General features: G+C 39.0%; 1 protein-coding gene across 1 annotated transcript in view; it reads left to right on the top strand.

Moving 5' to 3' along the window:
* LOC128689224 (dynein axonemal heavy chain 6-like) overlaps positions 1-15,296 on the top strand; it is a 75,789-nt gene that overhangs the window by 42,455 nt on the left and 18,038 nt on the right. Inside the window, exons 27-33 of the mRNA XM_070086322.1 lie at positions 1,831-2,019; positions 4,024-4,166; positions 4,939-5,119; positions 5,430-5,609; positions 6,715-6,951; positions 7,910-8,017; positions 9,395-9,496. Of these exons, the coding sequence (XP_069942423.1) occupies positions 1,831-2,019; positions 4,024-4,166; positions 4,939-5,119; positions 5,430-5,609; positions 6,715-6,951; positions 7,910-8,017; positions 9,395-9,496 (1,140 nt within the window). The remainder of the gene's footprint in view (positions 1-1,830; positions 2,020-4,023; positions 4,167-4,938; positions 5,120-5,429; positions 5,610-6,714; positions 6,952-7,909; positions 8,018-9,394; positions 9,497-15,296) is intronic.

Here is a 15,296-nt window from a genome sequence, read left to right as displayed (position 1 = left end):
GGGTTAAAAATCCGAACGAAATCTTATCTTATCTTATCTTATCTTAATAAAAGTATTAGTCAGAGGGCAGAAGAGGGGTTGTTGAGGTGGTTTGGTCATTTAGAGAGAATGGATCAAAGTAGAATGACATGGAAAGCATATAAATGTATAGGGGCAGGAAGGCGGGGTAGGGGTCGTCCTCGAAAGGGTTGGAGAGAGGGGGTAAAGGAGGCTTTGTGGGCAAGGCGCTTGGACTTCCAGCAAGCGTGCGTGAGCGTGTTAGATAGGAGTGAATGGAGACGAATGGTACTTGGGACCTGACGATCTGTTGGAGTGTGAGCAGGGTAATATTTAGTGAAGGGATTCAGGGAAACCGGTTATTTTCATATAGTCGGACTTGAGTCCTGGAAATGGGAAGTACAATGCCTGCACTTTAAAGGAGGGGTTTGGGATATTGGCAGTTTGGAGGGATATGTTGTGTATCTTTATACGTATATGCTTCTAAACTGTTGTATTCTGAGCACCTCTGCAAAAACAGTGATAATGTGTGATTGTGGTGAAAGTGTTGAATGACGGCAGGGTGACCCGAAAAGAAAGAAAATCCCCAAAAAGAAAATACTTTCATCATTCAACACTTTCACCTCAATCACACATAATCACTGTTTTTGCAGAGGTGCTCAGAATACAACAGTTTAGAAGCATATACGTATAAAGATACACAACATATCCCTCCAAACTGCTAATATCCCAAAACCCCTCCTTTAGAGTGCAGGCATTGTACTTCCCATTTCCAGGACTCAAGTCCGACTATATAAAAATAACCGGTTTCTCTGAATCCATTCACTAAATATTACCCTGCTCACTCCAACAGATCGTCAGCTCCCAAATACCATTCGTCTCCATTCACTCCTATCGAACACGCTCATGCACGCCTTTTCTGAATAATTATATGCCTCATTATAAATATCTTTACAGTGATATTTACTGTATCTCGGTTATGACTTTGCTTAAGAAAACCTTGTGACAACTTTGAATTATTAACTAGACAAGCTTTGAGTATATTCTCCAGAGTCTATGATCCCATATGTTTAGCACTCCTGTGAATGTAATAATAATAATATACCGACATACTGTTCCTCAAGGTCTTAACAATCAGATATATCAAAGAAATTATCAACTAGCATTACCGAAGACCGAACATTTTTTCCTGGTAATTTAATCCAATATTTAATTCTGAGTCCCGAAAATCTATATAGTATTTGGAAATATAAATCCCTGTATGGAAAGCTAGAGCCGACTTTTGAATTTTGCCACCTGGTAGATTTAGCCTACACTTTTGGGAGGGGTCACCCCAACTCATTTTTTTAGAATCCCTTCAAGATGTCAGTAAAACATTTTTAACCGTTGTCTCAATGAGATATTCAAGAATCCTGTGTTAGGGAAGACTCGTCAGGAAACTGAACAAGTGTTTCCTGACGCGGGACTTTTAGTCATATGATGGCCCACCAGTGGAGCCTTGGTCATTACTTGACAAGTGTACTAGCCTCATAAGGGATAGTGTATTTTTCCATTTTCATTGCTGGTGCTCTGTACTGCCTCTTCGGGTGTTTGATCGCAGGTTTGACCACTAGTAATGTGCTTTCTACATGATGTTATACAATATCTTAAAACATTATGATAGGTGCTTTGATTATATGTCCTACTCTGTATATAGCTTCATCTGTTGTGAACATCTTAGTGTGCTGAAGAGGGCATCAGTGTGAGGTCGAAATATACAGTAATTTTGCTTTCTGTTTTATTGTCGCCTTGTGGGTTCGTTTGAGCTTTTATGGTGGATGTCTTCCTGTGCAGTGCGTACAGTGGCTGACGCGGATGCATGAAGACACTGGAGGCTTGGCTGTCCTGCAGGCAGGAGACGACGCCTTGCCAAACAAGGTCCTTGCCGCTGCCTATGCCCGCCGCCCTATCCTCATCTTGCATACGCCTACCTACCTCACCCATAACCTGAGGAAGGTCTTGGAGGCTCCTAAGAATATCCAGGTTAGCCATTCATCACATGCACTGATGTGTCACCATCCTAATTATTTATCTTGCTGATCGTGTTATAAATTGAAGAGAATCCACACTTCCCGGTGGATAACCGTGTATAACAGGCAGAGTTGCAAAGAAAATAGTATGACCAATATCAACGTGAATTTCTCTAATTAGCCAAAGCAAAAACTCATCTTTATAAATATAAAGGCTGCTAAGTTTCTTTTACTTTTGTTACGACTTACAGGTTCCTCTAAAATTATTTGAACGTGAAATTGTCTGTTAATATTTAAGTAGCAAAGCATAAATTTCTTTGTTTAGAGAACTAGTGTATTTGTATAACTATTTTTTAAACTGCAGCAATCTAAACATTAATTCCTAGAAATATTATGTGTACGGTCACTATTTATTGAAATCTGGTGATTAGTCGTAATTTTTAAAGCTATCTTGAAACGTTAGTCATTGTTTTCTAAGAGAAGTTATTATTAACCTCGTAGCCAGATCTAAACCCATTGTATCATACATAGACTTACCTGTGTTTAAAGCTTATCAACTACTTTTTTTTTTTAAATATAGAGAATACTTTAATCCTTAAAGAAAGGTGATTAAAACAAACTTATACACTAAGAGATACTTAACTCTCGATGTCTATACACCGAGAGATAAACACCTCTACATATGTATGTATAATGCACACACACACACACACACACACACACACACACACACACACACATGTATGTGTATGTATCTATATATATATATATATATATATATATATATATATATATATATATATATATATATATATATATAAATTATATATATAAATATAAATTATATATTTATATACAAATATAAATTATATATATATATATATATATATATATATATATATATATATATATATATATATATATAATATATATCAGTAACAAATTGCGGCTAGCCGGGGATCGAACCTTTGTTGTTTTAGCCGGCTTCCTGGGAAGCAAGTCAAAACTCACGACGTTCTAACCACTTGCGTCCCAGGAGGCGGGATAAAACAATACGGGTTCGATCCCCGGTTAGCCGTAGTTTGATATTGCTAAAATACCACTTGAGAGAGGCTGGAACAAAATAGAATGAAGATTGAGACACTTTTGCAACATATGGGAATCCTTATTGAGGAAACGTTTCGCCTCACAGTGGCTTCATCAGTCAAATAAAAAGCAGAAAGGTGTAAGGAGAGGAGGAGTTTTAGGTATTCAGTCCCTCAGCCTGGAGTCGATGTGTTCAGTCCACCAGTCTTGTAGAATGTACATTATACAAGACTGATGGACTGAACACATCGACTCCAGGCTGAGGGACTGATTACCCAAAACTCCTCCTCTCCTTACACCTTTCTGCTTTGTATTGGACTGATGAAGCCACTGTGTAGCGAAACGTTTCCTCATTAAAGATTCCTATTTGTTGCATAAGTGTCTCAATCTTCAACTTGTCGGTTTTTTTTAAATCATTTTCACATCTCACACAAAATAGAGTGACTTCGACAGTGTATAAATCTGTAGTGGTGGGAAGGCAGATTAGGGGTCGGCCTAATAAATGTTGGAGGGAGGGGGTAAAGGAGGTTTTGTGTGCGAGGGGCTTGGACTTCCGATAAGCATGCGTGAGCGTATTGGATAGGAGTGAATGGAGACAAATGGTTTTTGGGACTTGACGTGCTGTTGGAGTGTGAGCAAGGTAACATTTATGAAGGGATTCTTTGAAACCGGCAGGCCGGGCTCGAGTCCTGGGGATGGGAAGTACAGTGTCTGCCCTCTGAAGGAGGGGTGTTAATGTTGCAGTTTTATAACTAGTGTAAGCATGCCTCTGGCAAAACAGTGATGGAGTGAATGATGGTGAAAGTTTTTCTTTTTCGGGCCACCCTACCTTGGTGGGAAACGGCCGATGTGTTAAGAATAATAAATAATAATAATAATAATAATAATAATAATAATAATAATAATGTGAGCGTTGTGCATATGTTTGCAGGGAAGTGATGGAACCAAGGTAGACGTGGTGATGGTGCTGGTGACTGGCAGCTCCGCTCCTTGCCTGCCACCTGATTTGTGTGTTTATCTTACTCGTGTCTCCTTCGCTCTCCCGCCTCTCGTCCTCGAAGAACGACTACTTAAGTGTGTATTGTAGCAACATTATTAGTCTTCATTCTTCAAAAGCTCCTAAAGTACTTATGTTTGTAGTGACTCGTTTCATTAATACGTTAATCATATTTTTTTCCAATGGTTGTTCCAGTACCTCTCAATATATTCTATTCTTCATTCACTGTTTGTAAGAAAAACATTCCCAGTGTCTCTTCGGCAGCCTTTTCAGACATATCTGACATTTTTTAACTCTGGGATCTATTTTGTAGCTTATATTTAGCTTCATTTTTTTTAAGTGTGAATAACACGCAGCGGCTGCATATTCCGATATTTCTCCTAATTTGTTTTAGTCACCTTTGTCAGTCTTTATCTAGTCGTATATTTGAAATTATTATATAGATAGCCAGTGTAGCATGCGTTTTTCACAAGTTCATTTATATAATCTGGTGACAACTTATATTAATAATTACTCCTAGATCCCTTGTCAGTCTTCATTCTTTATCCTTTCTGATTTTTTTCTCCCGTTTCCAGTACATGGTATTTATCAGCACTAAATTCCATCATCTGTTTTATTTAGTATACAGGAATTTTCCTAAGTTTTATAGCTGCTATAATCAAGCTGAATGACAAATACGTATTGTCCTTTAAATAGAGAGTTCAGAACATCAAACTGAAACACTGTAGTTAAAGTAAGAAAATTTAAACTTAACTTAGAATTTCATTCAATCGTAATTTTTAGATGACAGAGAGTTTACCTTTTGTAATTACCATTAAGTGGGTAAGTAGATTTGTGTTACGGTGTTAGCGACGTACTGAAGATGGAGCGAGAGGACCTATTCGAGCAGCGAGCCAACTTGACGGCCACCATCGCCCGTGACCAAAAATCTCTTGCCACTGTCGATGACAACATCCTTAAGAAACTCACGCAGGCCTCCACCGCACTCCTCGACAACGAAGAGCTCCTGGCTGCCTTCTATGAAGCTAAGGTGAGCCTGGGTAATGTATGAAGAGGGTAAAAGAAAATACAGACTTGAGAGAGGTGACGCAGTGGAATAAATCAGATGCCACTTTAAACCCTTAAATACTTGATTAGTAGGGTAAGACGCTAGATAATGGAATTAGTTTAGCGACCCTTTGACTTTCATGGAAGAGTTTGTAGATTAATAATTTACAAATATTGCTTTTTAATTATTTTTCAGATATGCTAGATTAAATATAAGTTGACGCATATTCTCCGACAAGAGATGCACATTAATACTTCATTGTGGTTTTCGCTTCTTCCTTGGTGATTTATAGTCGACATCAGCTGAGTTCCGGACGCGTCTGGCCGAGTGTCGGCGGACATTGCAGAAAATCGGCAATGTACGGGACAAGTACCGACCAGTTGCCACCCGCGCCAGACTTCTCTTCTCCACCTCAACCGCCCTCAGCAACCTCAACGCCAACTACATCTTCTCTTTCCAGCACTTCCTCCACGTGAGTTTTCACAGACACTGTTCCACCCCATGATAAACATTGACTAACACAGACATTGGTCAACATTCATTAAAAGACTGATTAGCATAAGGGTAACAGGCATTAGTCAACCCATATACGTATTCATTAGAGCGGAGATATGGAGATACATGATATGTACGGGGAAGGTGCTTGAGGGTTTAGTTCCAAACCTGCACACTGCCTTTCAAGTATGCTGGAGTAAGAGATAAGGGAGTAATTGTAAAATAAACCCAGTGAAAAGCAGGGGCACCGTGTGCAACATCTGTAGGCCCTGACTTTTCAACATTTTATGAGAAGATATTAAAAAACCTGCAGGAACAAATGTAGACATACTCAAGAGGAAACTCGATAAGTACCTATGCCAAGTGGCGGCCGGATGAGGCAGGTTATGATAAATATGTGGGTCAGTTGGTAGCCAACAGCAACAGCAGAGTTTACCAGGCCAGCACCAGAGAAAGGCTGTGGGATTTCGAAAACTCCAAACCCATCAAAGGTATATCAAAGGCATAATATATAGTAAAAGACATAATATAAATTAACAAGCATGATCACCATACAGTACCAAGCATTTTCAAGACATATTAGCATATTATTAACATACATAATCAACAACGTTAATATACAGTACATGAAAAAATGTTTTAATAAACATGATAAACATGTATAGGAAAGTAGAATAACGATATATACGGAAAGCTAGGGAAGTAGGCTGAGAATTTATGAGTGACAGGGAAGTAGGATCGGGGTATATGGGTGAAGATGCTTGATTTTACGTGTTATGACGAATTTAGCGGTTTATGCATCTCATAACCGAGAATTGTGCTTAACCCTCTAATCGATGTTGGTGACCCTCGGACAGCAAGTCCTAGTTTTTCATAAATGGCCTTAGGAAGCAGCCTATAATACTGACTTGGATTTATCCAGGTTGGTTATCCTCAGTTACCTTTTCTGTAGAACAAAATATCTTTTACTTAAATTATCCGCTTATATCACAATTGGCACAGTTTTTTCCGTAGATGTTCCTCTAGATCTCTCTCTCTCTCTTTTAGCGTATTTGATGATCCTTCTTACCCACCTCCAACAGCTGTTCTCCGTTTGTATCAAAAGCGGCGACAGGACTGAGGCACTGAGCTTCGACCAGAGGATCGACTCCTTGGTGTGTAGTGTGACGCAGCTGGTGGTGACACATGTCAGCCGTGCTCTCCACCCTGCCCATCGTCTCGCCTTTACCACTGCCTTGTGTGCAGCCGTTTCTGCCCACGAGAATGCTCTCAAGCCTAGGGTCTGGCAGGTCATTCTCGACCCCTCTACTGTGGACGAGGTCAGTGAGTGGCAAGCGTCTCGCACGGACATGGACGAGAGATGTATGTTAAAAAAAGTATTGCTGTGTTATTTTAAAAATTGGTTCTGTGAACGTAAACTGTTATTTTGACGCTTTGCTCTAAAGATCAACTTTGTATTTGTACACGAGTATAGAAAAGCTTGCCCTAAAAACTGGTCTTGTATGTGATACGTGTAGCACAATGATACAGTTCCTTTGCGTTGTGTTTGGATAGTGACAATAAGCATGTTTAACTGCTTACATATAACTTTACTTATGTTCGCCAGAGGTACGAGTATTAGGTCAGTGATTCTGAGACTTTCAAGTATGTGCAGCTTACTCTCATTTGCTTTTGATAACTAACAGTTGTGTGATGCATCTGTAATAACTTGTATTCCAGTTATGTAGCTTGAAGCTTATCCTATGTTGTATTCGTGTCACAGTAATTTTTAATTCCGCGCTTTTTTAACCAGATTGTAGGAATTTTTAAATAATTCACGATAAATGAACATATAATTTCCAAAGTAAAAGTGGCTGCAAAGTTTGTGTACGAAGTTGAAGCGTTGTAAGGTGAATATAAAAATTACCATTACGCTACATTTTTAGAGAATATCAAAAACAATAGACTGAGAATTTTCTTTTAAAACATGATTCATTTAGTTTTTCTTTTAAATATAAAATAGATTATCATCACGGCAACGTCCCAGCTTTGCAAATCTTTGTACAGTCTTGCTTATGCCACAGTAGATATGAAATATGGCTCTATTCTAATTTTTTATTTTTCCCTCGTCTCGCTTTCCTGATAAACCTTACCCTGCAATTCCCAAACCTGATAAGTACCAACATCCCCAGCATCTTTGTCATCCATTCTTTGATCCTGGATGCTGTGCACACCTCAAACTCTCGTGTGTTTTCCATCTTCTGCTAATTGGCTTCTTCCGTCGGTAACAATGGGTAGCACGCCCTTCTGAAGACCATGGCGGTACTGGAACCAGAGTTCGACAGCATAGCCAGTGACCTGCTGGGAGGAGCCCGTCTACAGCTCATCCTGCGCACCCTTGTGACGGTAGTAGTGCCCCAGTTAACATTAAGTGCAGTACTGCTGATACTTATGGTAGCTGTATATCATGTGTAGAGTTCAAACCTTATGGAGGTGCTGGTAGTACTTAGGGTGGTTAAAACTTCCGGTAGTAATGATAATACCATGTGTATTGGGAAAGCTTAACTGTAGTGCTGGTAATGTTACTATTATTTTTAGTGGTAGTTTTAGTGGTTATGGTGGTAAGATTTATAACGGTATGTATAATAAAGTATTAGTGGTCACTGTACCAACATTGTTTTGGTACTGTAGTAACTCTGCAGGGGCACTGACGATAGACATGCTGGCAGCAGCAGCGTGGAGACGAACGTAACAGTACTTCTTCTGGTAAGTTGACCGAATGTAAGTTATCAGGTGCTGTCATAGGAAGTAACACGAGCAGTTTTAATAATGGTTTTTGTGTCCTGATAACTTTTCATACTGTGTATTAATTGCTTTCTAGTTTAAATCCCTTTCCAGGAATATATAATAAAATTTTCACTTTGTTACATGATATTGGATTTGATGTATGACATCGAAGAAGCTCAGTGGTCTCAGGGAAGTGTATGCAATATAACATCCTAATATTTTCTAAACAGATTTTTTAGTGTAGGCATTCTTCAACTAATAAATTAAATGACTAGTATTTACAAAAAAAGTTAATTATTTTCAGAGTAGAAAATGAGAGCACAAATGTCATACTAAATTACTAAATAACAAAAATGGGATTTGGTAAAAAAAAATACTTATGATTTGTGCTTGTTATTAATTGTTTTTTCATTTGAGAAATGTTTGAAAGTAAAATGACGAATTCTATTGTAGGAAAATAAAATTGAGTCACTAAGGAGGGGTTTCTGAAATTTGAAATTTTGAGTCGTGTTTAAACAGGTACTTAGAACAATGATCTTCAGACAACACAGAACCAGTCTGACCCTCAGAGCTCTTGCGAAATTAGAGGTCCCTTAGGTTATGAAACCAAATTTTTTTTTTTAATATTGAGGAACCTAAAATTAATCATTGCTTCTGCTTAGATGTATATGAAAGGCATATTCATTTTCATGTAACGTAAAAATTAATCTGCGGACTTTTAAAATTTAAGATATCTCAGTCATTGTTATGCTGGAAAGCTTAGCAATAATTATGTATGTTTATTTATATTTCGGTCATTGTCATTTTGATGAGCTGAAATATAGTCTCGGGAATCGTTTAGAATGATTCAACCTTCATTCCTTTAGTGATCCATTTATGCTGACTATGCAGAAAGGAAACCTGAGTTTATTGACTGTAAATTTGATAATATAAATAACAGCAAATGACTGCCCCCGAGAACCTCATAGAGGAGATATAACCCTCGTACCACCGCAGGACGTAGGGTTGCCTGGATGCCGGGGAGTACCTGAGGCCCCCAGAGGGAGAATTTCAGACTACAACGCCCTCATGCTTCTCAGACTTTGTAAGCCCCGCCTGGTGAGTCAGAAATTATTTTTTTTACCTCTGAAAAGCCAAGAAAATCACTGTATTCTTTTCATTAGAGTTCCCCTCCTAGGATGAACATGGGTAGTGGGTGTAAGAAGCTTTGCACATACCTCTTAGCTGAACCGATCATCAAACCCAGGTTCTTTCATATTGTTTGTTGAGCTTTCTGCGAGCGAACTAGGTGTTAAGATGTGTTCTGTTTGAACTGCTCTTATGGAGTACAGATGTTAGGATGGTTTCTTGGAGTATGGTGTGAGAAGTGCACATGCCACGATGAGCTCTGGTGGACTGATTACATCGTCTTTATCTCACTACTACACCTGCTCCCTCTGTAATGTGACTGAAGAAGCCTACTGTATATGCGAAACGTTTCATCATTAAAGATAACCAACTGTTGTACACGTGTCTTAATCTTCAGCTTGTCTGTATTTTATACCATTTTCAACATAGCTTTGGTGGTAATGTGCTAAATAAATATGATGAGTTCTGGTGATATTGTGATAGTACACATGATAGGTTCGGGTAGTAGTACTGAGAGTAGAGTGAACGTTATGAGATCTGTAGTATGGTGTGTGAAGCATCCAAAATTATGGTCTTACCGTACAGTAGATATGTTGTAATTTTTGTAAGCGTCAGTGACACATTTGATTTAATAGAAGCTTATCTTTAACTGTCTTGAAAAAAAAAAATCTTGAATTTTGTTGTATTGCAATATCAGTGTACCCGCATGTTAGTCATTTTTATGCATGTCAGTTTTGTTTACACATGGATTTACCTTCATAAAATTATTGTTATTGGTCACAATGACTTGTAGCTCAGTAACACGTTGTGTAGGTTGTATATATATATATATTTTTCCTTTTCTTTTTTTTTAACAAGTCGGCCGTCTCCCACCGAGGCAGGGTGACCCAAAAAAGAAAGAAAATCCCCAAAAAGAAAATTCTTTCATCATCATTCAACACTTTCACCTCACTCACATAAAATCACTGCTTTTGCAGAGATGCTCAGAACACAACAGTTTAGAAGCATATACCTATATACACAACATATCCCTCCAAACTGCTAATATCCCGAACTCCTCCTTTAAAGTGCAGGCATTGTACTTCCCATTTCCAGGACTCAAGTCCGACTATATAAAAATAACCGGTTTCCCTGAATTTTTTTTTTTTTTTTTTTTTTTTTCAACAAGTCGGCCGTCTCCCACCGAGGCAGGGTGACCCAAAAAAGAAAGAAAATCCCCAAAAAGAAAATACTTTCATCATCATTCAACACTTTCACCACACTCGCACATTATCACTGTTTTTGCAGAGGTGCTCAGAATACAACAGTCTAGAAGCATAAACATATAAAGATACACAACATATCCCTCCAAACTGCCAATATCCCAAACCCCTCCTTTAAAGTGCAGGCATTGTACTTCCCATTTCCAGGACTCAAGTCCGACTATATGAAAATAACCGGTTTCCCTGAATCCCTTCACTAAATATTACCCTGCTCACACTCCAACAGATCGTCAGGTCCCAAGTACCATTCGTCTCCATTCACTCCTATCTAACACGCTCACGCACGCTTGCTGGAAGTCCAAGCCCCTTACCCACAAAACCTCCTTTACCCCCTCTCTCCAACCCTTTCGAGGACGACCCCTACCCCGCCTTCCTTCCCCTATAGATTTATATGCTTTCCATGTCATTCTACTGTGATCCATTCTCTCTAAATGACCAAACCACCTCAACAACCCCTCTTCTGCCCTCTGACTAATACTTTTATTAACTCCACACCTTCTCCTAATTTCCACACTCCGAATTTTCTGCATAATATTTACACCACACATTGCCCTTAAACAGGACATCTCCGCTGCCTCCAACCGTCTCCTCGCTGCTGCATTTACCACCCAAGCTTCACACCCATATAAGAGTGTTGGTACTACTATACTTTCATACATTCCCTTCTTTGCCTCCATAGATAACGTTTTTTGACTCCACATATACCTCAACGCACCACTCACCTTTTTTTCCCTCATCAATTCTATGATTAACCTCATCCTTCATAAATCCATCCGCCGACACGTCAACTCCCAAGTATCTGAAAACATTCACTTCTTCCATACTCCTCCTCCCCAATTTGATATCCAATTTTTCTTTATCTAAATCATTTGACACCCTCATCACCTTACTCTTTTCTATGTTCACTTTCAACTTTCTACCTTTACACACATTCCCAAACTCATCCACTAACCTTTGCAATTTTTCTTTAGAATCTCCCATAAGCACAGTATCATCAGCAAAAAGTAACTGTGTCAATTCCCATTTTGAATTTGATTCCCCATAATTTAATCCCACCCCTCTCCCAAACACCCTAGCATTTACTTCCTTTACAACCCCATCTATAAATATATTAAACAACCATGGTGACATTACACATCCCTGTCTAAGACCTACTTTTACCGGGAAGTAGTCTCCCTCTCTTCTACACACCCTAACCTGAGCCTCACTATCCTCATAAAAACTCTTTACAGCATTTAATAACTTACCACCTATTCCATATACTTGCAACATCTGCCACATTGCTCCTCTATCCACTCTATCATATGCCTTTTCTAAATCCATAAATGCAATAAAAACTTCCCTATCTTTATCTAAATACTGTTCACATATATGCTTCAATGTAAACACCTGATCTACACATCCCCTACCCACTCTAAAACCTCCTTGCTCATCCGCAATCCTACATTCTGTCTTACCTCTAATTCTTTCAATTATAACCCTACCGTACACTTTTCCTGGTATACTCAGTAAGCTTATTCCTCTATAATTTTTACAGTCTCTTTTGTCCCCTTTCCCTTTATATAAAGGGACTATACATGCTCTCTGCCAATCCCTAGGTACCTTCCCCTCTTTCATACATTTATTAAACAAAAGTACCAACCACTCCAACACTATATCCCCCCCTGCTTTTAACATTTCTGTCATGATCCCATCAGTTCCAGCTGCTTTACCCCCTTTCATTTTACGTAATGCCTCACGTACCTCCCCCACACTTACATTCTGCTCTTCTTCACTCCTAAAAGATGGTATACCTCCCTGACCAGTGCATGAAATTACTGCCTCTGTTTCTTCCTTAACATTTAAAAGTTCCTCAAAATATTCTCGCCATCTACCCAATACCTCCATCTCCCCATCTACTAACTCCCCTACTCTGTTTTTAACTGACAAATCCATATTTTCCCTAGGCTTTCTTAACTTGTTTAACTCACTCCAAAATTTTTTCTTATTTTCATTAAAATTTCTTGACAGTGCCTCTCCCACTCTATCATCTGCTCTCCTTTTGCACTCTCTCACCACTCTCTTTACCTTTCTTTTACTCTCCATATACTCTGCTCTTCTTATAACACTTCTGCTTTGTAAAAACCTCTCATAAGCTACCTTTTTCTCTTTTATCACACCCTTTACTTCATCATTCCACCAATCACTCCTCTTTCCTCCTGCCCCCACCCTCCTATAACCACAAACTTCTGCCCCACATTCTAATACTGCATTTTTAAAACTATTCCAACCCTCTTCAACCCCCCCACTACTCATCTTTGCACTAGCCCACCTTTCTGCCAATAGTCGCTTATATCTCACCCGAACTTCCTCCTCCCTTAGTTTATACACTTTCACTTCCCTCTTACTTGTTGTTGCCACCTTCCTCTTTTCCCATCTACCTCTTACTCTAACTGTAGCTACAACTAAATAATGATCCGATATATCAGTTGCCCCTCTATAAACATGTACATCCTGGAGCCTACCCATCAACCTTTTATCCACCAATACATAATCTAATAAACTACTTTCATTACGTGCTACATCATACCTTGTATATTTATTTATCCTCTTTTTCATAAAATATGTATTACTTATTACCAAATTTCTTTCTACACATAGCTCAATTAAAGGCTCCCCATTTACATTTACCCCTGGCACCCCAAATTTACCTACTACTCCCTCCATAACATTTTTACCCACTTTAGCATTAAAATCCCCAACCACCATTACTCTCACACTTGATTCAAAACTCCCCACGCATTCACTCAACATTTCCCAAAATCTCTCTCTCTCCTCTACACTTCTCTCTTCTCCAGGTGCATACACGCTTATTATAACCCACTTTTCACATCCAATCTTTATTTTACTCCACATAATCCTTGAATTAATACATTTATAGTCCCTCTTTTCCTGCCATAGCTTATCCTTCAACATTATTGCTACTCCTTCTTTAGCTCTAACTCTATTTGAAACCCCTGACCTAATCCCATTTATTCCTCTCCACTGAAACTCTCCCACCCCCTTCAGCTTTGTTTCACTTAAAGCCAGGACATCCAGCTTCTTCTCATTCTTCTCATTCACTAAATATTACCCTGCTCACACTCCAACAAATCGTCAGTTCCAAATACCATTCGTCTCCATTCACTCCTATCTAACACGCTCACGCATGCTTGCTGGAAGTCCAAGCCCCTCGCCCACAAAACCTCCTTTAAACCCCCCTCCCTCCAACCTTTTCGAGGACGACCCCTACCCCGCCTTCCTTCCCCTACAGACTTATACGCTCTCCATGTCATTCTACTTTGATCCATTCTCTCTAAATGACCAAACCACCTCAACAACCCCTCTTCAGCCCTCGGACTAATACTTTTATTAACTCCGCACCTTCTCCTAATTTTCACACTCCGAATTTTCTGCATAATATTTACACCACACATTGCCCTTAGACAGGACATCTCCACTGCCTTCAGCCGCCTCCTCGCTGCTGCATTCACAACCCAAGCTTCACACCCATATAAGAGTGTTGGTACTACTATACTTTCATACATTCCCTTCTTTGCCTCCATAGATAACGTTTTTTGTCTCCACATATACCTCAACGCACCACTCACCTTTTTTCCCTCATCAGTTCTATGATTAACCTCATCCTTCATAAATCCATCCGCTGACACGTCAACTCCCAAGTATCTGAAAACATTCACTTCTTCCATACTCCTCCTCCCCAATTTGATATCCAATTTTTCTTTATCTAAATCATTTGATACCCTCATCACCTTACTCTTTTCTATGTTCACTTTCAACTTTCTACCTTTACACACACTCCCAAACTCATCCACTAACTTTTGCAAATTTTCTTTAGAATCTCCCATGAGCACAGTATCATCAGCAAAAAGTAACTGTGTCAATTCCCAATTTGTATTTGATTCCCCATAATTTAATCCCACCCCTCTCCCGAACACCCTAGCATTTACTTCTTTTACAACCCCATCTATAAATACATTAAACAATCATGGTGACATTACACATCCCTGTCTAAGACCTACTTTTACCGGGAAGTAGTCTCCCTCTCTTCTACACACCCTAACCTGAGCCTCACTATCCTCATAAAAACTCTTTTCAGCATTTAGTAACTTACCACCTATTCCATATACTTGCAACATCTGCCACATTGCTCCCCTATCCACTCTATCATATATGCCTTTTCTAAATCCATAAATGCAATAAAAACTTCCCTACCTTTATCTAAATACTTACCTCTAATTCTTTCAATTATAACCCTATCGTTCACTTTTCCTGGTATACTCAGTAAACTTATTCCTCTATAATTTTTACAATCTCTTTTGTCCCCCTTCCCTTTATATAAAGGGACTATACATGCTCTCTGCCAGTCCCTAGGTACCTTCCCCTTTTTCATGCATTTATTAAACAAAAATACCAACCACTCCAATACTATATCCCCCGCTGCTTTTAACATTTCTGTCATGATCCCA

This window comes from Cherax quadricarinatus, chromosome 18 (assembly GCF_038502225.1).
Source record: "Cherax quadricarinatus isolate ZL_2023a chromosome 18, ASM3850222v1, whole genome shotgun sequence".
NCBI classification, from domain to species: Eukaryota; Metazoa; Arthropoda; class Malacostraca; order Decapoda; family Parastacidae; genus Cherax; species Cherax quadricarinatus.
Note: the sequence above shows the minus strand (reverse complement) of the source record. Positions and strands in the feature narration are given on the sequence as shown.